This window comes from Pyrgilauda ruficollis, unplaced genomic scaffold (genome assembly GCF_017590135.1).
Source record: "Pyrgilauda ruficollis isolate IOZ18807 unplaced genomic scaffold, ASM1759013v1 scaffold8, whole genome shotgun sequence".
Classification (NCBI taxonomy): Eukaryota; Metazoa; Chordata; class Aves; order Passeriformes; family Passeridae; genus Pyrgilauda; species Pyrgilauda ruficollis.
Window position 1 is genome coordinate 450,125 of NW_024529932.1, and position 26,940 is coordinate 477,064.

Genomic DNA, 26,940 nt, shown 5'->3' on the forward strand with positions numbered 1-26,940 from the left:
TACTAGCAGCATTTAGAAGTCATTAACTATATCATTAATATTCAGTTCAAATGCAACTTTTGTTTCATGTCCCATAATTAAAGTTCACTAAATGCTACAAGAAGATTTAAAAATCACAAAGATTAAACTTTTTTTTCCACCTTTTTTTCATTCCTGTTGAAGGCTGTGCTGTGTGGCAATCCATAGTCTAACCCTTATCTCTCAAAATCAAGGCAGTGCTGCAGTCACTGAATATTAAGTGGAGTTATGGCTCCGTCAGTATTTAAGCAATGGCATTAGAACAGTATTTATGAATTTCATGAGTGATATGCATAAGACTGCACATGAACTTTTCCATAATTGTGCTACATTATTATGTTAAAAATGTGTATTTTTTCTACGTTAATGTCAAACTAAGGTTTACTATGATTATCACCTCCTCCTTTCTATTATTACAATTACTTTTTAGCAATACACAGCCTGATTAGGCAAAGTGATCAGACGAACCAACAAAATATTTGTTCCTGCAACAGGATATTCAACTTAATTCCTTACTACATGAAATAAATAGAGCTATAAATAATAGTTCCATGAAAATATTGTGACCAAAATTTTGGTCGATTCTTTTGACATGACAAATTTCCTGAAGATAATTATCGTTTACAAAAGTTACTATTAACAAAACTGTATTCCATTTCCTTTTACATCCTCTATCTTTTATTGAAAAAAATCTTAAAATTATCATGCTAAACAATAATGAGGGATTTTATAAACTGCCCTTTACCACTTATTGATGTGTAAGCATGAGTATTAGATATAGTACTATTAAGACAATAGTCTTTGTCCGCTTTGTGACCCAGGAAGAACCAGAGAGCTGTATTTGAGGTCACCTGTTTCTGTGGAATAAACTCGAAAGCTCTTGTCCCAGAAACCACAGATAAGAATGTAGCGATTATCTGCCGTGACCACGAAGCAATGCGCATTGATCTGGATGCTCTGATCCACAAGGTCTGTGATCTGACGTTTGTTCACACCAGAGTTATTGGCTGTAACGAAATGCAAAACACATTTTACATGTAAGCCATTCCAACACCTTCCTGTCATCCATTTACAGGAGAAAATGAATACATTTAACTTTCAATGAACTGTGAATTTGTTGTTGAGTAAGCATTTTGAATATGAACATTTAAAGCTGTCTATATGGGTGTCAGAAATACAAAATTATTGTGAGATTTCTAGTTCCCCTTTGAATAAGAGATAAGATTTTACAGGAGATGACAATTTCTTATAAGTTGCCTGATGCACTGCATAATATGTGGTAATAATTTTAGTGCTCTGCAGAAGTAGTATCTCAAAACAATATGAACCAGGGGAAAGTGGTGGAAATCCATATAAAATATGAAACCAATATTAACAATACTGCAGAGAGCCACTTCTTGCTGGTTGCTATCTCTTCCACAGAAAACAGCTTGTATTGAGTGGCCTTGACAACCCCACACCTCCAGATGCTTAACCAGATTAAATACATAAAGATTCAACCAATGAATGCGGAAAGACCTTATTGTGGTCTTCAGCATTCTCATGAGGGGAAGTGGAGGAGCAGGTACTGATTTCTTTACGCTTGTGACCATGGATGGGACTCAAGAAAAAGGCATGAAGCTGAGTTAGGGGATGTTTGGGTTGGATATGAGGAAAATTTTTTTACCCAGAGGGTGGTTGGGCCCTGGAACTGGCTCCTCAGGGAAGTGGTCACAGAACCAGCCTGAGAGAGTTCAAGAAGAGTTTGGACAATGTTCTTATGACATGGTGTGGCTCTTGTGGGAGGTCCTGCACAGAGCCAGGAGTTGGACTTGATGCTCCTGATGGGTCCCTTCCAACTCAGCATATTTTATGATTCCTTTACTCTATTCAAACCTAATGTGATTTTCCAGTACAGGAAAAGTAAGGGTTATCATCTGCTCCTCTAGCAGGGACCCAGGCCATGGACATACTTTTAAAAGAGGCAATAAAACCTAGAAACTCCACCAGACTGAGGGAAAAGGAATGGTTCATGCAGAATCCCACCAACTCAACCGCCAAATGAAGTTGTTTAGAAAAATATTAATGACTGGGAGGCCACAGCTAATGTGCTCTGTCCTCCCTGTGACACAACAGACAAGATATGGCAGCACCATAAAAGTGTGTTCCATCTCAGTATTAACTTTCTGAAAGTTGAGTATATAATCTAAGTTAATTTTATCCACTCCACCCAGTCTCACTGAAGAAAACATTTTTCACGTGACAAGTCATCTCACACTGTAGTTGTTGTCTAAGTGCTAGACAACTCCAGAGGAGAGTTTGTCTTTCTATAGTTATGGAGGGAATCTTGACAACTAACTTCAGTTACCCAAAGTTAGAGAGGTAAAAATCACTCTGAGAAATATGTTTCTCCTAAGAACACAATCTAATGCAGACAATAATCTGATTTTCCCCTATTTTTTTCTGTTCTACCTAAAGTGCTCACGACTGCATGAATAAGAGATTCAGCCAAAAAAAAAAAAAAACCAAAACAAAAAAAAACCAAAAACAAACCCACTTCATTCTATTTTAAAATTGTTTGTGGAAGTTAATATCATGTTTGCATACATTCTAAGAACACATATTTAAATTACCAGACCCTCTATGTCCATTAGCTGAAAGATAATGAATAGCAAATTACTCAAATTTCCAGAACAGATGGGCCTTAGCTTGTGAGAGAAAAAACTAAAGAGAAAACCACTGTCATTATACGAGATCAAATGAAGCACACAGAATGAGAAAGCTAACTCTCCTGGGGTAGTTCTATGTAAATCTTTTGAGCATGAATATTGACACAGAAAAAAATGTAACTTCATGTCTGGCTGTGTTTCAAAATGTAATTTTTTCTCAACAATGCTACAAACTTGTCTCTAAGAACCTTCCCTAAACCAAATTTCTGTTTCAAATTTCTGAATTCCCTCCCCCCTACAAATCAAATAAGTGCAATAATGAAAATTTATGATATTAGGAAGTCCTGCAATCTAACAATTTTAGCAGATGCTATTTCTCAAATAATTCACTTTCTCAAAAAAATCTGGATTTTAAAAAATACTATCAATTTAAAATCCAGTATTTTCATTATTAAATTAGTATTGTTGATTAAATCCAAATAATAAAGTGAATGAAAATAAATGGATCTGCAACTGTACTGATAAACATAGTGCTTACTGTAAAAAAAAATATGTTAATTCCACAGGACCTTCACGTTTTATTTTACTAATGTGACCTGATAAGAGAACAGAATTATAGATATGAGATGACAATTTAACTGACTTAAATGGTTGTTTCTCAAATACCAGTTGCTGGTGATGTTAATAACAAATAGCATTCATGTAATTCATTCAGCATCAATAGCTAATGCTTTTTATTTCTTCAGGACTGACAAGAATAAATATTTTCCTATTTTCTGTGTTAAATGAAGCATAATATACAAATATTGCTTAATCAATAATTCCTGAAAATGCCAATTTCAAATATATTGCTACATTTTCATCTTAACATACCAATCAATGGATCCATTTCAATTGGAAGATGATGGGCTTGATCCAAAGAATATCCTGGGGCTCCCCGAAGGCCTACACATGAAAGGAAAAATAAAGCACATAGAAACCTTTTGACATAACTTTTCTAGGTTTAAGAGTTTGCTATTGGATTATTATATATTTTTAGAAAGTAACTTTTTACTATTTGCTTTATTAATGTTTTAAGATTTCTTTATGCTTCACAGATATGCATTTGTTAACTCTTCGTTTATGTAAAAGTAACTATAAATATAGAAGCATCAACTTCATCACAACTTTTGCAGCCACACGCATTCATTAAATAACTAATTTAAAATAGTATAAGAGATTTTTTTTTTTTTACTTTTGAGAAGAGATCTTAGCACAGAAAATAAAGTTAATTAAATGAAACATTTTCATGAGTTTCTTACATATGGAAACCTATATGTGACAGAAACTTGGACCTTTTCATGGATTTATCTAAAATTTTTAGATGTAGAACTGTAGGGTACAGTAAATATGTCACAATTATTCCTGTTCATTCTATTCTAAGCAGTCCTTAAAAAGCTCAAATGTGCATCAGGTGCTGCAAATTTAGTGTTATCTTCTCTCATGCACAGATAGTATTTCTTTGGCTCTTCTGTGCACCTTCCCTGGTATATAAATCAAATAGTCACCACTGAAAACACAATTTTTGTCACGAACTGCCACATTGCAAAAGAATACCCTCTATAATAAAACATACAGATTTCTGAAGAATAAAGCCCATTTTCTACTACTGCAATAGACAACTGGAAGAGGTAAAAGAAAAGTTAGGTCTGCCATTTTCATAAAGACACAGCTCTGAGAACTTCTTCCCTTCTTTCTGTCTCTTCTTTCAAAACCCAAGCAGTTTGGGACAGATCTTTACTGGTATTAACTTAGATTCATCCAATTCTATTATGAGATGTTTCTGTAAATGCCTCCTGCTGTTTGTTAATTCCAAAGCTCTACATACATTCTACAACAAGCGGTCTGTGCATATGTTTCTGTAGATAAAACTATCCTTTATACTAGAGTTATGCTTTATTAAAATAATATTATGGCAATAGTAGGAAATTTATACCCTATCCTGGATTAGCCTCCTGCAAAATAAGCAACATTGCCAAGCAGGATGTAAAATTAAGAAAATAATTTCAATGAGGTTTGATTCTCAAAACAGTTTCATTTTCCTCTCTTTCTATTATAATATATTTAGAAACTATTCCCTTTTTTAAAATTTAGACTAAAGGTTTACAAATGGTGTGAAATTTAATTTACGGCTGGTTCATGCCTTGAATTCTCAATTTTTGCAACGTGACTTATGTTTTACAAGAGTATAGAGGAAAACCTAAAATCTTACTGTCATATGCATCATGAAGACCAACAAAGCTTCAGCTATAATAAAGGACTTCAAATCACAGTTTTAAAGGAAAGCCTTGAACTCCAGCCTGCTGCAATATTGATGAGAATAATTCCTTCACAGTAAAATATGGGTAGGAATTTTGCATTGTCTTGACTTGAAAGTCTGGATGGGAAATCCAGAACCAAATAAACTTCCTCAAGTAGAGGAGACATGAATGATGATGGGTGCAGAGTATTTGGACAGAATCCCAGAAAAATCAAAGGAAATTAATTAGGAATTAGCCAATCAATGTTAGTCAAAGGTGTATTAAAACAACACAACGCAGTTTCTGCACCTCTGAATCATTCCTGACACTGGAATCTTCCATCTAGAACCTTGTCACTAAATACTTTAAAAAAATGCTGGGTTTTTTTTTCCCCTCTAGATTTTTACCTTTTGTTTTAAAAAAAATGGGAAAAACATTTTTTACATGTAATGTAGTTGCACCTGATGGAGTATTATAAATGTTTCCAGATATTGCAGAATAAGGGCTATTGCTGCAGCAAACTACCTGAGAAAATTAAACCTGTTTGTTTCCTCATGTACCTCATGGCCCCACCACCTATTTAGCAATGCTTGGAACAGCCTCAGCACCTGCATGTCCAGGTGACACAGACAGTCCCAATGGCAATATGGAGAGGTGAGCAGTGGGGCTGGAAGGGAATTTTGGGATGGCCCTGTTGGATGGGCTTTTTTGAGGGAATGAGGAAACTTCTCAGAATAGTTCAGTGTCTGGCTGCTTAGGCTTGTTTAGGGTCCCAGATAATCCAACAACGACCCAGGGGAAGGATTATGACAAGATCCGGAAATTTCTCTCAAGCAGCAGACGGGGATATACCCTCTCTAGCACGTCAGTATGTATTCCTGAAACCTGGGACATATTAATATTTGCTGTGTCAAGAGCAACAGCAGTCTCCTGAAAAGCATTGTATCAAAGACTGATCCTGAAGTAACCACAAATCGATTGGCTGCCATGGTGATGTGCTGCTGTTAAGGAGAGTGTTTCTAGGAATGACGCCAGAGTAAACAGAAGCTGTGATTATTTGACACAAACCAGAAGAAACAGTAAATTTTGGTGCACAGGCAGGTGAGTGAGCTAAATTGCACTCAAAATTAAGGCTGTATTGTTAAGGTTTTCAAATCTGAACGAAGTGTGCCTGCAAGGACCTACCTACTGTGTTGTGCCACCGATTGACTGCAAACAGCCTGCTGCAAGTGACCGTCACCACGGCAGGGATGGTCAGGTGGGGCAGCGTGTTGGCTGCCACATGTGTGACAGGGGAATTTGATGGGAACTTCAGCACCATGATGACATCCTGCTGCATCTGATCTTTAAACATGAGGGGGCTCTGTGGAAGGAAACACTGTTGAGTAGAAAGGAGAAGAGAGCAGAAGAAAACAGAAGGGATAACACAATTAGTGAAGAGGTCCGAGGGAAAACGAGGTTAAAAAAAAGCAGGCAAGCATGTGCACATACAGGGAAAACAACACTACCTGTGCATCTACTCTAGTGATGGAGGAGAGCAAGATCACAAGCTATTATTGGAACATTACATGAGGATAAATAGAGAATAGGTATGGTAAGGGTTATCATTATAGGGTACAAAATGACCATTAGCATTAATTAGCATACAGGGAAATGTAAAATTATTCAGTAGTTAATATTCATAGAGATATGTTTTAATGAGTTAATCAATTAATACATAATAAATATTAATTCTCTAAACTACAATAGTTGAAAAATAAATTTTAATAGTGAATCAAAAATGCACAGATCTTTTTCCTTAATGAATTCCTCATAAGAAATACACCACTTCCAAACACAGACAATTTAATTCTAAGTAAAGCATATGCTTATTAGGGAGCCTGTAACATAATAAGGTTATAATAACCTAAGCCTGTTCCATGATTCTGCAAATGACACAACTGTTTTTACATGGACAAGGACAGCTATTGAGTACTGGTTTTAAGGCGGTTTTTTCCAGCCACTGTTATAACAAAATGAATTATTTCTAAAAGGTCAAATATTCCTTTCTGCTTATCACCTTGAATTATTAAAAATATATTATCCGTATCCTAAGAATGTAAAATAAATATTATCTAAGTTTGACTTGTACACACTTAAAATAATACAACAACCACTTCCAGATCAATTTCCACTTTCACAGTGTACAGCTACATAGAGTGATTTTCTTATAGATAGATAAAATGATTGAAACTACTGCATGTATTACTGATGATTTACAAACCTTAAAAAAACCTCTAGCTCTAAGCATTTCATCAAAGGCACTCAGGGCACAGAAATCTGTCTTGTTCATTCTGGCTATTTCATACGATTCTTTGTAAGAAGGATAGAGAAGAATGTGATGGAAATGAATTTGGGAGTTTGAATTGAAACTCAAAATATACATTTCATTCTCCTGAGGGAATGGGCGGGAGGATTCCAGCATGATTTGAACTCCAATACTTCATTTTTGTCAAGAGACATTGTTCATAAATCAGTCCCTAACAATGCATCCTTTAAAACAACACAACATACGCACTCTAAGGAAAGCCTGCAGCCATTCCCACCACTTGCAGAAACAAGAATGCAAATATGTATTTATCAAGTTTATATTTTTTAGGATGGGGCCTTCTTATACTATATTAGTAAGAAAAATCCAGGTCTGTATGAAACTAAAGCCAGTCACACCTCCACCTTCCTCTGCTAGATCCCTGTGATTTGTTGCTACCCAAAGCAAGTATGGCTGCATGGGCAATGGGGGGCATCAAAAGTGTTGCTTTAATGAGTACTTTATGACCTACAAAGGACCCTAAGGTTCAAAGGGAATGCATTCCCAGCCAGCAGTCATGTCTCACCAGGTGCATGGCAGAGCTCCGAGGTGGATGGGGCTCAATGAGCAACTGTGATGGCGTCTGTCCAAAGTTCTGTATCTGCGCCTCCATGGCCTGCGGGCAAAGGAGAGGGACTGTCAGGAGCAATATGCATCAAGGAGAGAGGTCAACACACTGTGTGACAATGCAGGCATATCCCAAGTCAGCCATGAAAAAAGTCCAGAAAATTCACCCGGTGCTCTCCTCCCAGGCTGCAGACTCATCCAAGTGTTAGTATTTTGTAGACAAGCTTTGCTTCTCCTTTCAAGCATGCTTCAGTTAACCAACTAACCATTCTCATCTCCAGTAACTGGCATTATATGTGAAAATGTTAACCTGCGAGGACATGCAGTTCAGGTCTTGGGAGAGCTTTTGGGTTTTTTGCACTAAAAAGAACATATATACCTTAATAAAGTCCTTTGTAAGGAGAAAAGTATGAGGGTCTCTAATAAAATAAGCCTCTGGAATCTTAAATGGGGGGAAAGAAAAGAAAACTGAGAAATAAAATTTATGCATTAAATATACTAATAAAAAAAGGTATTATTTCAACAACATTAGTAGGTGAAAACAAAAAAATGCCAGAAACGAACCTTGTCAGGCACAGTAAGACAAATGTAGAAATCCTTCCAATTTGCATGCATTCACTGAATATTTATTTTATCCTTAATTTTATTGCATTTTTTCATGGGCTTTCAGGCTTCATGGGTTAGAAATGAAAACTTTGCCATTTAAACACATTCTTTAGCACAAGTGTAATTTCAGAATAAATCTTATTCTAATAATCTAATAAATCTTATTCTACTAATTCTATAGGTAATAAAATACAGCACACATACTGAAATACTTCTGCTACTCAAAGAGTTCATTCAAACAAAAATATATTTAAGATATATTCTTAAAAACTTTGACAAAAATTGTTACTTGTAGAAACAATACTGTTAGAGAATACTCCTTATTTTTCAGACAGGTATTATTTTATTTGGCCTTGTAAAATCGAGAATAAAGCATTCATAGAAAACTAAACTGTCAGATTTTGAAATGCACAATGCATTATGTACCTATATATATACTGTAGCCTGAACTACTGACCCTTAATATTTTTCCTGTGAGCTTTATGAATTTTTCATTGGCTACACAGAATTAACATGAAACCCCACCAAAAACATTACTATCTTGGTAAATTTTGTTATTTCCTTCAGACATAAAACAGTGAGAAGCACCATAAATACTTCAGGATACAGAAGAATCCTTTTAATTATACATATTTTTTCATTCCCACAAGCCAACCTGTGCTTTCCTCCACTTCACGGCATAAATGTAAGAACAGATGTCAGAGAGAGATTTCCTAACAGGTCACTGATGTCCACCACTCTTAATGCCCTAGACTGACAGGTATATAATGGAATACCACAAACAAACATCTGCTGAAAAAGAAACTTAATGCAAAGTCCAGCCAAGCAGCTGAAGGACAATGGATTGTAGCCCCAGCACATTTGATGCTGTAATTATATCCATACAGGTGATTTCTTGTTTGTTGACTAATTCAGAGTGAACTTCAGCCTCCAAGGCACAGGCTGCTTCTTGGGAACTTGTGAGCATCTCAGATTTTATTAACATCATTTAATGGTGAATTAATTTGAATCACAGATGACTTTTATAAAAAACCAACACATTTGTGTGGGCATATGTGTATATGTGTGTATATGTCCATACAACAGCTATCTATATTTACCATACAAGCAGTATCTCTTTACACAATGTGTAAATACCTTCACTCATGCAGACAATTTTTATACAGGAATACAAAATTCAATTCAAGTCACAAAAAACGGTATTTTCTATTGCATTCAGTACTTCAGAACTGATTTACCAGAAGGGAAAGGAATCATATTTGTTTGTGAATTTTATTTTCAAAATTACAAATACTAATATTAATAATATCGGTATATATCAGTGTAATATATACTCCTACATATATCTGTTGGTATTTTCAGAAAATTAATTTCCATTTTTTGGGGATTTTTTTCAAATAATTATCAAGGTTAATTTAATTCTAATTTTTGAAAGAATTCTGTGTTGAAATAGGAGTGTGAATTGTATTTGGCAGCAATAATGAAAAAACCCAGATCTTTCTCTCCTACCATTTAGAGTGATCCCTTAAATGATACTTATGTTCTCTCACAGGAGCACTGAAATGAATTATTAATTTTTTTCACTGCAGTCCAGTTCTAATTTACACATTTACTTTCATGTTGTTCGGTCTTGGCAAATTCTGATTGCTTGTCTGTAAATTCTGCACAAATAGATATTGCTGGCTTTCCCTCTCAGTTCAAGTAGATTTATGGAGGCAATAGAGGAGGAGAAAGAGAAGCAGAATACAATAACAAATTCACATGAATTTTTTAGATTGTAAGGAATGGACACTCAAAATGTAATGAGCAAAAGCAGCTGTTATTTTACAGCTGAAGATGTGCCGGTAAATTCTCACATAATCTATGATCCCGTAATTTTACAACATTTAAGTTAATGTCAAGTCCTTTTGTAACCAGAACAAATATGGAGCCAAGACCTTGATATTCAGGGAATACTAAATATTTTTGCTGGCTTGCATTTACAAGGCAATTGCCTGTCCCCCACGCCATGGATAATAATGTTATCCTTTTCAGTCAAAATACCATTTGTAAAACTGACACCTCTTACAAGTATTAAAGAAACTGAACAATGTTGATTAAAAAATACCCATAACACTCAGCTACTGCACTGAGACTACAGTCTGCACAACACCACTGCTGTGCACGGCTACAGCTGGTATTGCTCTCTGGAGCTCACAGTACTCACAAAGGACAGAAAAACCTCGCCAGAACGTAACACAGAAGATAAACATAAGCACGAGATAAAGTGACGGGCACAAGGGTATTTCTAACGCTGCCTCCTATCAGATAACTTGACACAAAATGAAAAGCAGGTACAAAACAGATCTGTGAATAATAATTGTGTACAATGTAATGTAATGTAATACATTGATTTGTTTACAATGTAATACATTGATTTGTTTACAAGAGAACTCTGGCTGTATCGAAAGCTAATCTGAAAATTGGTAAATGTACACCACAGTTTTTCTTAAGGTGTAAATCATCAAACTTTAGATTTATTTAATGGTCCTAAACATTTCATTCTAAGCATTCTATTCCTTTTCTCCCATCAGATCTTGAGTATTGTGTTCCAAGTGCAGCACCAGTCCCTGAGACACACATTCTAGTCAATTTAATACAAATTTTAATAAAATCAAGTTTATTCTCATTTCACCTTCAAATGGCCTTCGTGCAGAAAGAATATAAGCTTGGAATTCAGTGGCTGCCAGATTTAAGGCTTTCAGAACAGCAAAATGGCCATTATATTAGTTTTCTCTTCCTCAATAAGGTGTTGCAGAAAAGCTATTTAGTGAGTTGATTTGAGAATCCCTACTGTTTTTAATACACATAAAATGAGATTTGTACTCCAGACACTTCAGGGAATATCTGTTAGGATATGATCATGTATTCAGAAAAATAAAATGACTCTTAGCATATTATTTGATAATAATAGGTCAGAATGAGGAAAAAGAATCTGCAAACTTGCTGGCAATTCCAAATTTAAAATTAGTCAATCTCACACAAGGTAATTTATACACTCAAACAAAACGTGACCTCATAAGACTTAATAATGGTCATTTAAAAGTAATATAAATATATATCTATTATATATTTGCATACATTTTGTTCAATAAATCAATATATCAGACAACCAAATCTTATGAATAATACAATGATCAATATCCTCAACATTTTTGCTCAAAAAAAGTAATTTATTGGTTTCCAATTTTTATGCTTAAATGTAGACTGCACATTCACAAGGACATTGGGATGCCCTGCACCCTGGAACTTGAGTCCTTAGTGTCAGTTTCCCATGGAAGGAAGAGTTCAATACATCTGCTTTGCACATTATTCAGTCTACTGAAGCATTGGGGTTTATTTCTTAATTTTAATTGAAATAAATACAAGCATGTTACTAAATAATCCATGCACTCTGTTTCTTTAGGGGTAAGATTTATTTTAGTGGTCAAAGCTGGTGCCTCTACCAGGAAGAACTGAAACAACAGAAACAGAGATTCACAGCAAAAGAGGGGAGAGGAGTGGAGAGGAGAGGAGAGGAGAGGAGAGATTCTTATCAGTTAAAAGGGACCACAGTGATCACCCTGTTCAACACCTGACTGCCGACCAAAAGCCTCTTAAGCACTTATGGACTCGGGGCATCAGCTGTGTCTCTAGGAAGCCTGTTCCAGTGGCTGATCAATCTCTCAGTAAAAAAATGCTTCCTATTGTCCCGTCCATACATGCAGCTTTGAACTATGCACATGTTCTATCACTGTATCCCAAGGAGAAGAAGCCGCGTTCCTCTTGAGGAAGCCCTGCTGAATTCATGTCCACAGAAGGGTTTTCCCGCCAGGCTGGCTCCACCAGGAGCTGCAGACCCCAACAGTGACGGAGCTCTGCCAGCTGCACTCCTGGAACACTCAGCTTCTGTGGTTTGGGAGCCAATTCACACACTCCAAAGCTGCTCTGCAGCTTGAATGAAAGCATGGCAAATAGGGGTGGTTGGAATATTCATTTCAGAAGCACAGTCCTAAACTAAATGCAAATTCTAGAACTGACTCATGTGAAACATCACAGAAATTAAGGTTTTGTTTACTTGCTGACACACCTTTGCAAAAAGGGTAAGCCATGAAGTAGTTTAATTTTAACATACTTTTTCTCTAAAAAGGCTCTTTAGAAATGCAGATAAAATCGCCGAGGAAGATATTAACAGTCTGTTTAATTTGTAAAATCCCCTTGCTGAGAGAGCTGCCTGGTGATTTGCTTAACATAAGAAACATAAAAGCATGAGCACTTTTACTATAAATCATGAAGTGAAGAAAGAAATTCCTGAAATTCAGACTGTACTGCAGATAGACAATATTTTTATTATGTGAAGTACTCTTGTTTTATTAATCTTCACTGATTACCACAATGATCAGTAAACTTTCTAAATTTTTTTATCTTTCTCTATGTATTTTATTAATTTTTATTTTTTAAACATGTTCAGGCGTCTTACTACTAATTCCTATAATCCTGATGTGTTTTATTCCTTGTGCTTGTACTCCAATTTAGCATTGAAATTTTTCTATAATCCATTTTCCCCTGTGCATGGGGAGTGAGTCCAGTGAAGAGTGAAAATCTGTAGGCATTTGAGAAATATGCACCAAAGCAATTTTCATCCAACACTGCCATTCCTGAAAGTTTATTTCATTTTTGCATCCAAGTAAACATAGGAATCCTTTATGTACTCTTCCCCCCTGTGCAGCCAGCACACTCAACAGCCCCCAAGCACTGTCTTCTTCAGAGCAAATAAGACTGACAGCCCTTTGGTGGGTAACATAAACAGCTTGAAGTGTTTTTGTTTTGTACGAGTGGTGTGAGATATTGCTTTTTTCTTTGTATCTACAGATGTTAAGCAGCACCAGTATCTTCAGGATTTTTGATAAGTTGATTAAGAGTATTGAATTCCATTTTATTACTGTATATTTGGAGGAAAGAAGTGCTATAGTTTAAACACAAGCAATGACTCAAGTGCTCTGGAGGCTTCGATACAGTCAGTTATTTAATCAGGATACTCAAGGGACTGAAAGATGGGCACTGAAATGGATTTTCTCCACAGGTCACTACTTTATTAATTTAACAATGGAGAAGGGGCATCCTTAAGCTCGCTCCCCTCACAGGAGGTATCTCACTGGATCCTGTGTGCAATTAAATGGCTCCCTAGCAGAACACAACAGCTAAAAGCTGACCTTCAGCTTCCCCCCAGAGCTCTCCACCCCTGAACTTCTTCTTCATTCCCCTGTGAAAGGAGAGAGTGCTATGAAAGGAATGAGAATGTGAAAGGTAAGATCTCCTATTCTCTTTACAGGCATGAGTCACAATGGTGACCTTGTCTGTCTCAGGGAGTGCTGCCTACTGCCTCTCACATTTACCTCATGAAGCTACTAATTGTGAAAACTAGTTCTCCCCTCTTTCACCTTTATGTCTCCCTCTCATCCTTGGCCCTGGTACTCCAATATGACTCTCATGACCAAAAAAAATATTTTAAACTCTCCCAGCTTCAGCAAGCATTTGATTAATGGACTGCAAGTGGGAAACAAATTCAATACATCTCACAAACAAAAAGAGAGCAGATGAAGCAAAAATACCATAAAGGCAAATATCCTGCAGGCAGGACAGGTTCAGCTAAAAGTGTTCCTTACTCTTTCATGCATTCTCTCACTAGTAAAGTTCACACTTGCCTGAGTACAAATGCTTCCATTCCCCTGGAAATTGTGGAGAACTTCCTTAGGCTGAAAAGGGCTGATAAGGAATTAAGTGCTCCCCTCCCTTCCTAACTATACCAGAAGGAAAAGAAAAATCCTATAATTTTTCTCATTCTTGTCCCTTCCAACTCTGCCCAGAACAAAGAATTTAGTACATATACAACAAAATTCTCCCATTAAATTACACTAAAACCTAAAAAAATCTGTTCTACTCTTAAGCAAAAAGATTTGACTCCAAATTCCTCTGACAAGGTCTGAGTTTTTATTGGGGCTTCTCAGGCCACACTGCTCATTTCATCACATTCTTTTTACAGCTCCGATAACTCTTTCAAATGTGAGTCTTGCTCCCAGTCCATGACAAACAATTCCACTGCCTTTTTTCCATGCTCTTTGCCTGTATACAAAGGCAAATAGGAAGCATCCCTTTGCTCATAGAATTCATGCTGTGCAAAACCCTAAACACATCCCAGAACTGAAGAAAGTAATATATTTCTTTATAATTTTGTTTACAAACACATTCAAGATTATTTCTCTTTTTTTTCTTCTTTTTTTTTTTTTTCTTTTTTGTATAGTCTATCCCAGACTTGAGTATTTCAGATGGAATGTGCCTACAACAATCATCTTGTCCAACTGCCTGACCACTTCAGGGCTGACCAAAAGGTAAAGAGTGTTGTTAAGGGCATAATACAAATATCTCTTAAACACTGAGAGGCTTCACGTATTGGTCACCTCTCTAGGAAGTCTGTTCCAGTGGCTGACACACTCAGAAAAGAAAAGCTCCTAATATTAAGTATACACTTCCCCTGGCACAGCTTTGAACCATTTTCCTGTGTCCCTGAATATCAGAGGGAAGAGCTCAGCATCTCCCTCTCCACTCCCCCTCCTCAGGTAGCTTTAGAAAGTAAAGAGGTCATCCACCATATAAAAAACATTTTGTTATAATCATTTCATGCCATTATTGTCTTCAGTTGAACCACTGTATTTCTTATGTTCATGTTTGTAATTATTTCTGTCCCATATAGATTAGTAACATTTACTGGAATTCTTGTGTTCATTGATGTCATGCCAAATGAAATCATTGCTCTGTCATCATTCTTCAAAGTCTGTATTAAGTTTGTAAAAGAAAATGTTGCTTTCTTTGATCGTTAAGTCACTGAGCACAAAGATTAAAAAATATTTTACTGCTAAATTAATTTCTAAGGGATATAATAGCATGATTCAATAATTCATCAAATATGTAACTCAATGATATACAGTTAAGGTTTTGAAACCTAAGCAATCAGGATTTTTTATTTTTAGATACTGAAAATTGCCTTTAAATCATTTATCAATAAGCACCCAATGAGCAACCTCGGAAACAAGGATTCCTTTTCCAAAGACATTCATTAATTTTCTTTAAAACACTTTTTTGTTATTTTTGGATTATAAATATTTAATGTGACTGTCTGAAATAATTTTCTATCACCTAAACTCTACCTATATAAGGAAACCCTTCCATATCCTCTTCACTATTTAGACACCAACCCTGATGGTCAGATTCAAAAACCTAAATGGGCAAAAGCTTTCTGTGATTTGTTGGGTGAGAGGCCAGCCTAGATGATCTTTCCCATCTGGTATTTAGGTCTGTGGAACAAACTTCTTTTTGACATCTTGAGTCTGCAATGCAAATTACTAAAAATGTACACCTGCAACACGGAATTTCCCTTTTGATACTACTCTTTTGTGTTACTCCTTTATAGGATGGTAATCAAAGCATTGCAACATACAAAATTGCAGATGTGTCCTAGTTTGTATTTGCAAACCAAACCAATCCAGATGCATTTCCTCAATGTGACTCCCATTGTATAACTCCTGTTACTAAGAAAAAGTCCTTACTCTTAGGCCTTAGCAAGATCTGAGTCTGAACATCATGTTGAGAGTGAGCATGACGCTCAGTTCATCTGCCCAAACTGTTGCTTTCTTCTTGAGTTTGCAGTCCTGCTTTAAAGTTTCAGGAAATTCAAGCTCTTCTTGTTACTTATACTCCTTTAGAAGTTATTCTTGCCTGCATCTGTCTTGTTTCAAGAAAAAAAAAATTCTACCATTACAGTCATAGCTTTTACATATTTCTTGTCATTCCTACTCAGGAGTCTTTGCTTTTAAGCCAAGTGTTTCCATTATGTCATCCTTTAACTAATTTATTTTTCTCTTTTGCATATGAAACACAAGACAGGATGATGAAATCTTAATTCATAATTTTAGATCTTTGGGATGGTTGTCTGTTGGGTTTTATTTTTTTAATCAGAGGAAACTCATGAAACACACATTGCTTTTTAAAACGGCTCCTAGGATTCTAAGTGCACTACCTCCAATAATGGCTATTTCTAAAGCACAGACAAATTTGTTACATTTTCTTGAGTAAGAAATAAAAAGTCTTCTGAATTTTTAGATACAGGCTCTCTTCTCACTGGAACCACTACAGATTTTCAAAGTCTACAAAACATAAGGTAAAAGAATTAAAAAAAAAAAACAAAACAAAACAAAACAAAACAAAACAAAAAACTCTAATTATCATCCTCTGGTTGGCAGTCACTAAAATTTACAGGCATTTAAAAAAAATACAAAACCACTGCTTCTGTCTGGGATGCTACAATTGTTTCCACATGTGAAAGGCAGCATGTTACAGCAAGAAAGACTGAAGTTCCAGCTGTGCCAGGCTAAGAATTGCCAGTAGTACTTTTCAATACACCATCAACTGCATTTAGAAGTCTGCTAAATTTTACAAGTCACAAGTACGTAAAATAAAACCCTGTTTTTGTTTAGAGATGCCTAACTAGATTATCCTATGCAATATCTCAATTAATTCACTAATTAAAAAATAAGTCCCAAAGGTCAAGACTGAAAAAATCCCATGAAGTTTTGGGAAGGTCGCAAATATAATTTTTCTACACTAACCACACCAAGAGCTGTCTGTTCCTATGAGGTAATTCCTTCATTTCTATGAGGCTCCCAATGACTGCTTTTCTAACCCTTTCTCTTCCTCCTTCTCCTCCTCAACAAAAGCTCCAAATGTCTATTCTATTCTTTTTCTCTCTTTATTGTACATTTTTCTTATCCTGCTCCCTCCCTCAACAAGACAGGAGTTCTGTAAATGGCCACCTTTCCACACAATTCCATTTCTCTCCTTCATTTCTCTCCTTCATCCCTCATTATTATTTCTTTTCAGACAGAGAGGCTTCTCACCCTGACCTATCCAGTTAAACTCCATGGCACATGCAAGGCTTTAATCTGGACAAAAACTTGATACTGCTTTTGATTCTAGTATTTAAAAATAATTTTAAAAAGATCTTAAACTCACACATCACTGATCCATGATCATTTATACTGACCAGAATGCTGAGCTGAAAGCAGAACCTGGTTATTCTGTGGCAATGAAGACAGTGGTATTACATGCTCATAGTACTACAGTAATAAAGCTCCAGATCCTGTGCAGGAATAACAAAGCTATAACAAGAGAGAAGGCACTTGTGTACAATTTCTTGTTATTTTCCTCTCCACTGAGGCAGAAGAAAGAAACTTCTACTGTTCATGAAGATCTCCTGGGGAAAAATATATGAAGCAAATTGCAGTCTGGACAAAACAGCAAAACAGAGCATCTTTGTCTGTATTCCACAGCCTGGGCCGGAAAGAAGAAGCAGTCTGCCTAACCTCCACTCACAGCTCTCAACAGGCCAATGCAGCAAGTGAAAAAAACTCTGGTATTTTTGTGAAAATGCTGGGATTGAATAATTCTGAAGGATCCCTGACTTTCAAGACGGATGTCTATTTCATGAGCCATGAATGGTGACAGAAGCAGAAAGAGTTTGGCAGCTTCCTGCACAACTACCAGAAAAAAAGAAAAAGCTAACCAGGAAGAGAATAAAATACAAGCACACTAGACTTGTTAAATCCTTGGGGAGTGATTGGGATTGAAGTCAAGGAAGTAGTATTGGGCTATTTCCCATGGTTTTCAGAGATGCTTATGTCATCCAAATAGTGTACTGCCTCTTACACACTGTAAAATTTTACTCTGTACAGATAGAAGACAAAATTGTTTTGTGACCTCATCAGGTTTAATTCTATTTAAAAGATTCTCATCTTTTATTCTGTTTAAGACACTGTGTGTTTTTAATTGTCATTTTCAGGAGCACAGAGTCCTTTAAACACAGGCATCATATTCATAAAAAGGCAAACAGTATCAATAGGAATTTTTACTAAACTTTGAAACTTCATCAATTTTTTCTAATTATTTTTTTTGTGACAATGAGCTTTCACAGTGCATGCTTAAAGATGATTTTAACCATGCTTTTTATTTTAACAGCTAAATTGTGAGCCTCTAAGAATTAAACAATTAAAAAAAAACAAAAAAAAAATTAAATGCATGGAAAGTTTCTGCAATGACAAGCCTAATCTGGGAGGGAATAATTTTTTAAAGAACAAAAATACCTCAGTAATTCCATCTTTTCCATGATTTTTCTGTCCATCAACTGAATTTATCCTTTTTATAAGAAAAAGTCCAAGTTTTTTCCTTACTCTTCTTCCACTTCAGTTACATTTCCCTCCTCTATACTCTCCTCCTTTTGTCCTAGGAAATGCACATATGTTTGCATTCTATTCTGTAAAACTACTACATATTTTGTGTCACCTCCAGAAAAATCTGGCAATATAAGAAATAAATAAAGGACTGTGAGTATTTAGAGCAATATTTAATTTTTGTGACTTGGGGTCAATTACATGCAACTGGTTTTGGTTGTAGGAACTGTAGCAAACTATGCTTGCTGTATAGCAATCTATACATGGTAGATGCTCAGGACACCTACTGACCAAAGATTTTAAACCCATTGACTTTTGTCTTGTTAAATCACCAAAGCATCAACTACTCAGACAGGGTCTTAATGAAGAACTCCAAAGACCTGGTTGTCTGGAAAAATTTTCATCCACAATGTATCAATTAAAAAAGCCCCCCAAACCCAAATTCTATATTAATATTTCAGAAATTAAATTTTTAAAAATATATTCCTGAATTAAAACAGAAAAAAAAATCACAGTAACATAGAATGGAAGCTAATGTAGTCAAGGGAGGCACAGGTTAATGCAGTTTATTACAAGGCAGTTGTTTTCATGTTATGCTTGAAGCTATCACTATAATGAAACACAACAAAATAAAACTACAGGTGAAAAAAGCCACAATTTTCCCATCTTCCAATCTTCCTAAAAATCCATTTTCACAGTGTTTGCTCATTCTGGTTTAAGGTGTTCCATTTAATCAGGCTTCTACAATATCTCTTATGAGATGTGTACAGTCAAATTATAGCCTATAGACCTCTGGAAATTTCTGCAATTATGTCTAAACTTTCATATCTGAATTTGACCCTGTAAGTGCTAATTAATCTGGCACCAGACCTAACAATATCCCTATATACATTAGCATGAGCAACTCTTCATATTCCTGACTTTCTGCCATACATCTGCTTTGACTCTGTCAAGCTCTTGAAATCCTGTCCTTAAGCCAGTCTTCTACTCTCATCACTAGGATGCCCTTCCCTGAGTTCTCTGGGATCTTTTTGGTAAAGCCACACAGAAAATAACACACCAAGAAGAAGTTCAACCAAAACTTGAAAGAAAGGGGCTCTGTTAGTGACTGTTCATACCCTGCAGTAATTTTGCCAGTAGCTGACAAGAATTCATAAGCAAGTAGTCCTTTGAACTGCTGGGACATTGGCATCTTTTATGTCAAAGTAAATAAATGAAGGTATAAGATTAAGTCTAGAGAATACAATTGTTGAGGAAAATAGATGTTATTAATACCTCAAATAATTAGTGACCTTTGCTGCCAGAAGAATGACTTACACATGGTTTCAGTGTAGAACATACACATCATATTTATTTCTACTTATTTTTACAATTAAGAACTTCCCTTTCAGGAGAACACAAAAGAAAATAAGGAAAACAGGAAAGCAAAGAGCAGAACAGGCCTTCTGAAAGCTGGGCTGTAATAAAAGAGGAAAGGGTACTTAATCATCAAAGAATGCATTTTAGCTGTGATGTTTTTTCTTCTGGTTTATTATTGAAATAAAACATGATGACTGAAGACATTTTTAATGCTTGGAAAGCAGAACAGGCTCAGAAAACCACAGTATCTAGTATGTGTATTTTGTTCTTGTTTTATAAACATAAAACTGTACAAAATGAAAAATGTGACTTCATGTTCTACTTCTGCTTTGACAAAAAGAAATCTCAAACCCCTTGAATAAAATCTTCTCCTGTTAATGAAATAAAACAAAGTGAAGAATGTGGCAATATAACATTAGTGGTTTCATTTTTCACCTGAACAGAAAGTAAATGCAGGCTTATTTCTTTTCTCTCATCTCTGTCTTTCTAACACAAATCATCTGTCTTGTTCCCACCTTAAGAAGGTGCACTGAAATTTTGAAAGCCCATACTCTTTACTACAAATTGTGCTTATGATGAGGGTCCAGCCATCTGCCAACCTTCAATTTATCCACTGCTGGACATAAGATTACCTCAGAGAACAGGGAAACCTTCAAAACTCACATCTGAAAAAGGATTGATAGGGAAGTAGGTAAAATTTACATACTGAAAGGTGTCATGTATAGTATTCATCAGGTTTCTGTGTATATTAGAATTTCAGTTTTGGAAAAAGGTTATACTGTTACATTCAAAATAAATGTTCTCAGTTATTTGTAGGGTTTAGTTTATAAAGAAATAATTTTGTTTGGATTATTTCCCAGAACACATTCTTCAAAACTTCACTTTGTTCTTGACATTAATTGAAAACAATAATATAGATATACTGTATACAGGCTTCAAAATGGCATTAAAGAGGCACATTATCAATATGTTTAAAACATTTAGAAAGCTCAGCTTTGCATCTTTCTAAGTGAATGACTAGATACTTAGACTGAGTAATATCTGTTCCAATAAACTACTCTGTGGGAAATGTTTTGAATAATGGTTAATTTATGCTGAGGTAATGACAGCATAATACAACTGAAATCTGTGCTAATAGGAAAAAAGGAGCCCCTTCCAGCTATTTTTGTTACAATTGGCTGCAGTTATTTTCACATCTCTCTCCCCTGCATAAAATATTACTTTAAGTGTATGTGAAAATGCTTGTTGCTAATGTTAAAAATCAATAATTGGTACCTGTCATCCATATGGAGAAAAACAAAAAAAAACCCCAGACAATAAGGAGGAAATTTTCGTGCACAAGACCTATAGTTTATATATTTCTGCAATAAAAGAGAGCAATTGTGGTTAATGTTCTTTCCATATCAGCAAAACATTAAACAGTTTGGGTAAGACTCCAGGGTTTGAAATGCACATGGAATTTCTAATGTAGATGAGAATGGGCAAAACAATTTATTCCAAATAATACTTCAGGTAGGCTGAAGTATTAGAAGATATTTTTCTGGAATATGGGTAATTTACTAATTCACTGCAGTATTCCTTTGATGAATGAATGACCTGAAATATGTAATAAATAGGCTGATTCAAGTCTCATCAGCTTAATAAGTTACCATCAGCTCTTTCATTTGAATGGCTGGTGTAAAGCTGGTGCTGCACTTTGAGTGGCAGTGCTTAGCTCTGCCTGGTTAAAGAGCATTTTAATCACAAGTACAATAAATAATAAACAAATCCCCAACCTTCTAATAGGCCATTTTGGACAAAAACCCCACCTGCATGCGACAAACAAATGCCACTTGTTTTATTTTAAGAGACTGTGTCTTTTCTTGATTCTGAAAAGGTTCTGAATTCCCATAAACATGTAACAGCATGATCCAGGAATGGTCATGAATTCGGATCATCATGGATTCTTTGAAATACTGACTATCTCTCATCTGTAATACATTCATTAACTGGAGATATCATAATCAATCATTGATCTAACTGGATAATTGCTTTAAGCAATGGTAGAAGGACATTTTTAAATTTGAGATCTATGGATCAGAATATGATTTTTGACTTCTTTTCATAAATGGCTTGTGTTACTTAGGGTAGGCTCTCCCTAAAAGTAATTTCGTCAAATTGGATGCATAATTAAAATGTTTTGGTTATTCTGAAGAAAACACCTTCCGAAAGCCCTTTCCTCTGAACAACAAACATATGGAAGTGAACACATTAATATCCAAGTAGAAGCCTATACATTGGGCAATTACTGTGTGGTAACTGACCTCATGCAATTTATATTAATTCCTTATTGAATATTCTGATTTAACAGAATCTGACTTTTCCTATATTCTGTGTCTTCTGCAGGAATCTTTACATACAGAAATAAATATCTTACCCTCAAAAAGCCCCTGTGTTTTGCTTCTTGATCTACAGACAGTTGTCATAACAAAGTGACATCAATATTAAAAATCTCCCTTTTCCATTTAAAGAATGATACAGTGCTCTGAAACTCACCAGAAAGACATACAAATTATTATATCACATCCATACATGCTTCCAGAGTGAAAAATTCAAAAAATCCATTAATATTTTGTTCATAATTCCTTAATGCAATAAAACACACAGGCCAAATATAGTACAAAATAATCAATTTTTTTCCCCCAAACCAGTATAAATTTGGGAAAAAAACCCCCTTGTTCTGTGTGTCCAGACAAAAACATTATTTGGGATGAAGAAGAAGTAGATTTCTTGACAAAAATCAATAGAATGCAATACATATTTCTTAGAGAATAGAGCTCTTTGCATACAGGAAAATAATTTCTACTTTGATGACAGCTTTTACTTGAATTCCTTAACTTAACTTTGAAAAAAGCAGATATTGATACTACATGCGGCTTCCAACTAATTTCACCACTACCCATATTCATGCTTAAACAGGACTGCTCCTAGAAAGGAAGCAAAGACCATTCCTTGTATGGAGGCAATTAAATACAAGTGAACATATAAGTGGCCAGTGCTGTGGGTACAATTCAATCAAGCAGATCCATAGGGGTGGTTTTGATATTCTTGTCACATCAAAGAAACAGCTCCCAGAAGAAAAAGATCTTAACAAGTTAAAAATGAAATCAGAATAAATATGAATAACTCTGAGAGAAAGGAAGAACAAGCACTTGGTGGCAAGGGCTGGTGCTACCTTGGAAGTGTTATATAGTGTTATTAGAATAGTGTGTTAATTTTTCCCTCATAAATTTGCCAGGTTCAGTCACCAGGGAAGGGCTAGCACTCCAGCTCCCTTTGTTAAAGATATATCTATCTTGCTGAGTCTTGACAGCCCTATCATGTCAGCCCTCTGTAGTAGCAAAAAGTGTTTCAGCAAGAAGGGGGGGAAAAAAAGAAAAGAGAAAAAAAAAAAAGTGAAAACTGATGTGATCTACTCTGCTTCCTGTGGGCATATTTCACTATAGCAGATCCAGAGGGATGTTTTGTTATTCCCGTCAGATCAAAGAAAGAGATAAGAGAAGAAAATATAAGAGGAAAAATATAACCCAGAAATGAGGGTAGCTGAAAAGTACTGCAAGACTACTGCATCATTATGACTTTTCAAATTATTTAAATATGCTAAATATCAAGTCATCACCAAAGAAATAAATATTGCATAGGCCATATGCTCTGTTAGCTGCCAGAAAAACTGTCCTGCTAGGATTAGTTTACGGGCACAACAACTGCCTGTCAAACACTAGCAATTTTAATCATTTTTCAATTTGCTGTGTGCGTTGCAAGTATGCTGAGGTATCTTGACAGGTGCTCAGGAAAAATATCTGAGCCCACTAGGTTCACACTGCCTTGCTTTACTACATCCTTGCAATAACTACTGCTGGACTGGGGGGATGCAAGCATATGGTGAAGATGCGACAGTCACAGGAAAGTCATTGTACTGCACTGCTAAGTTGGATTTGCAGCTCAGCACAAGGATAATACAATGCTAGCCTTAAGTCCAAAGCAAACCAAAAGCTGAACGAATTTTTCAAAATATTTCTAATCACTAACAAGTCAAAAGTGTACAAAAAGGAAATAAACAGAGATATGGCTATGATTTAAAAAAAAAAAAAAAAAAAAAAAAAAAAAAAAAAAAAAAAAAAAAAAAAACAGCAAAAAGCCAACAATTAAAAACCCCCAAACAGTACTTTTCTCCAAGTTAGATGTGCTTTCAGTACTACAGGTGATTAGTCTTTTATGGACTAAGCTGTCCACTTAATTATTTTGTGTTTCATCTACAAAGCATTAAATTAAGGTAGCAATAAATAAAAATAATTTTGTCTCATCTATTGCATTTTCCAATGACCAGTATGGCTGTGTTGTTTCCTTTCAGCCACAACACTTTGTGTCATATGAGTTCCTAACATGGAAAAACTCAACTGAATGGATTTTTGAGTGCCTTCATTTTCAGGTGTTTGGGGAAGAAAGGGGCTCCTAAAATCTACAGATACTCTGGGAGAAACCAAGGGAGGAACTGTATTTTACCAAAGAAGTGTAGCTGTAACATCAAAGCACTATAAATAAACCATATTTCCTATATTGTTCTTTAAATATTAGCATTCTCAGCATCAATTCCCTGAAGTCAGCCAAGTCTGTCTAGTGGAAAAGGATTTGGATTATGATGTAAACTAACAGTAAAGACAATTCCAAATAACATCTAATGTCCAATATAACTACTGTTTACATATTAAAAAGAGATACAGGCTTTGTACCAGGGATGTTCTGTCATGTTTCTCCACAGGAGAAGACTGTCATGGTAAAGTTCATTATCAATTACTGCCTTACAACTACAAGATGAGTTAAGCTGTCATAATTTTCTCAGCCAGAAATCCTGTGCTGTCAAAGAATGTCAATTTTTAATCTGACAAAAGGAAGAAAATTATCTGTTATTCTGACCTCTAATTTCTTGACATTTTAATGCTGTAATTGCTGTGGTTAGTGCTGCAACCATTATTCCACCTGTCAAGTAAGAATGAATCAATATCCTTAAGCTGTTCAAGTTTTAGCTTCCACCTCACTGCTTTTACTTTAAAAAAGGTTGAAGTGGAAGAAAAAAAAAAAAAAAGAAAGAAGGATATTCCTGGAAAATGTTTGTTTTATTTTGTTACACATTTTTTTCCTCTTCATTACAATATGAAAATCTTTTTGCAATATGTGACTAAGAGAACAATACAGCTGATAGAACCGGAGAATTTACCAATTTCTAATCATAAAAAATTGAAACCATGAAATACAATTTTATACTTTTATTCCATGAGGCATGTAAATCAGGACTTACTGTTACCCTTGTAACAACTTGAGGTAAATTATTGCGACCAATTACTTTTTGTGGTATCAGAAATTATAAAGTTGTTTGAAAAAATCAAATTATGTTGAAATGAAACCAGTTTATTTTACCCATCCAGTGCAGATCTTAAGTTGTTAAAGAGGTATTCCAGGGGCAGATGTATGTGATTCCATAGACTGAAGTAATCTAAAACTTAATGCTATCCCAGTATTATGGTTTCTATCAGTAGGAATTTTCTATATGGAAAATGAAGAAAGTCAGATGGAAAATCTGCTATTCAATAGATCTGCAAAGAACAATAACACAGGATGGCTATTTTTCCAATGCTAAACAGTAGAGATTTCTTGGAGAGCTCCCAAATCATATGAGAAAGATGTAAGGAATGGCAGGGATCAGTTGTTCCACTGCTGAATATTTTTCTGTAGATAGATGATTACAGAAGTAACTTTAATATTCTTTACAGAAAGGTAAGAACATATTTTTTAGTGGTTAAGTGAGGTGCTCAAGAAAAGGGTGAAAGTGAAAGGGCCAAGGTACACCATAAACAGGCCACAGGGCTCCACCTTTTGAAATTACATCTTTCAATCATCTCAGACATAAATGGGAAGATATTTTTTATTTGGAGTCTTATTTCACTGGATAGATTCACCTGGGCCTCAGTTCAATATGAAATTACTTATGGCCACAGTTACTGCCATACTTGAGCCCACTGGTCTGATAATGGCTGCTGCCAATAAGGTTGTGTTGATTGGTTTATTTTACAGCCATGTATTAAGAACATTCACCATCTTCTTCGACACAGGACCACAACATTTTGGTTTATTTAGAAAATAAGTATCATGAGCATTTGGGTACTGAGAGATGCATTTTCCTGGATAACTTCATGGTGCAATTAATTCTAAATTGCAGTGTTTCTAAATTAAAATGACAGATACCACCACTTGCCACAGTAAAATATGATAAACAATTTTTATTACTATTTTAAAGGTGCTAGTGTTCTTATCCTTAATTCCTGTATTTACAAGGGGCCTTAAGAGGCTTTTAAAATATCTTTTTGCTTTTAATTTATTTTCTGTAATATTTACCAAAAGCTAGAATAAGGTCAAACAAACCATAACAAGCACAAATTTAACAACAACAAAAAAGCAGGAACCCCATCACATATACTCACAATAGAAATGTGACCATCAAATACATGGTCCTCTATATCATCAAGATGTCAAATGCTTTATTATTGGCCAGAGAATGTGCACTAGTTTCATAAACAGATCCCAGGAAAACAGAAAGCAGGTCTAAATTTATCTCTATTTAAACATGTACTGTAAATTCTGATTAAAAATAAATTAAAAGTATTTTTAAAGTTTCTTATGACAAACCAAAAATCAACAATCCTGAGGTCTCTTTGAAGTAAAAGCATACTATTTTAAAATGGATGCATACAACTTTATTATCTATGTACAACAAAAATAAGGAG

At 35.3% G+C, this 26,940-nt stretch overlaps 1 protein-coding gene across 4 annotated transcripts in view; it reads right to left on the bottom strand.

The window, feature by feature from the left end:
* NBEA (neurobeachin) overlaps positions 1-26,940 on the bottom strand; it is a 448,146-nt gene that overhangs the window by 15,656 nt on the left and 405,550 nt on the right. Inside the window, exons 50-54 of one of the 4 annotated variants that reach the window (XM_041487282.1) lie at positions 8,239-8,301; positions 7,819-7,908; positions 6,131-6,323; positions 3,540-3,611; positions 870-1,025 (exon numbers count right to left, since the gene is read on the bottom strand). In XM_041487282.1, coding sequence (XP_041343216.1) covers positions 870-1,025; positions 3,540-3,611; positions 6,131-6,323; positions 7,819-7,908; positions 8,239-8,301 — 574 coding nt within the window. The remainder of the gene's footprint in view (positions 1-869; positions 1,026-3,539; positions 3,612-6,130; positions 6,324-7,818; positions 7,909-8,238; positions 8,302-26,940) is intronic. The other 3 variants (XM_041487281.1, XM_041487283.1, XM_041487285.1) reach the window with 3 other exon arrangements.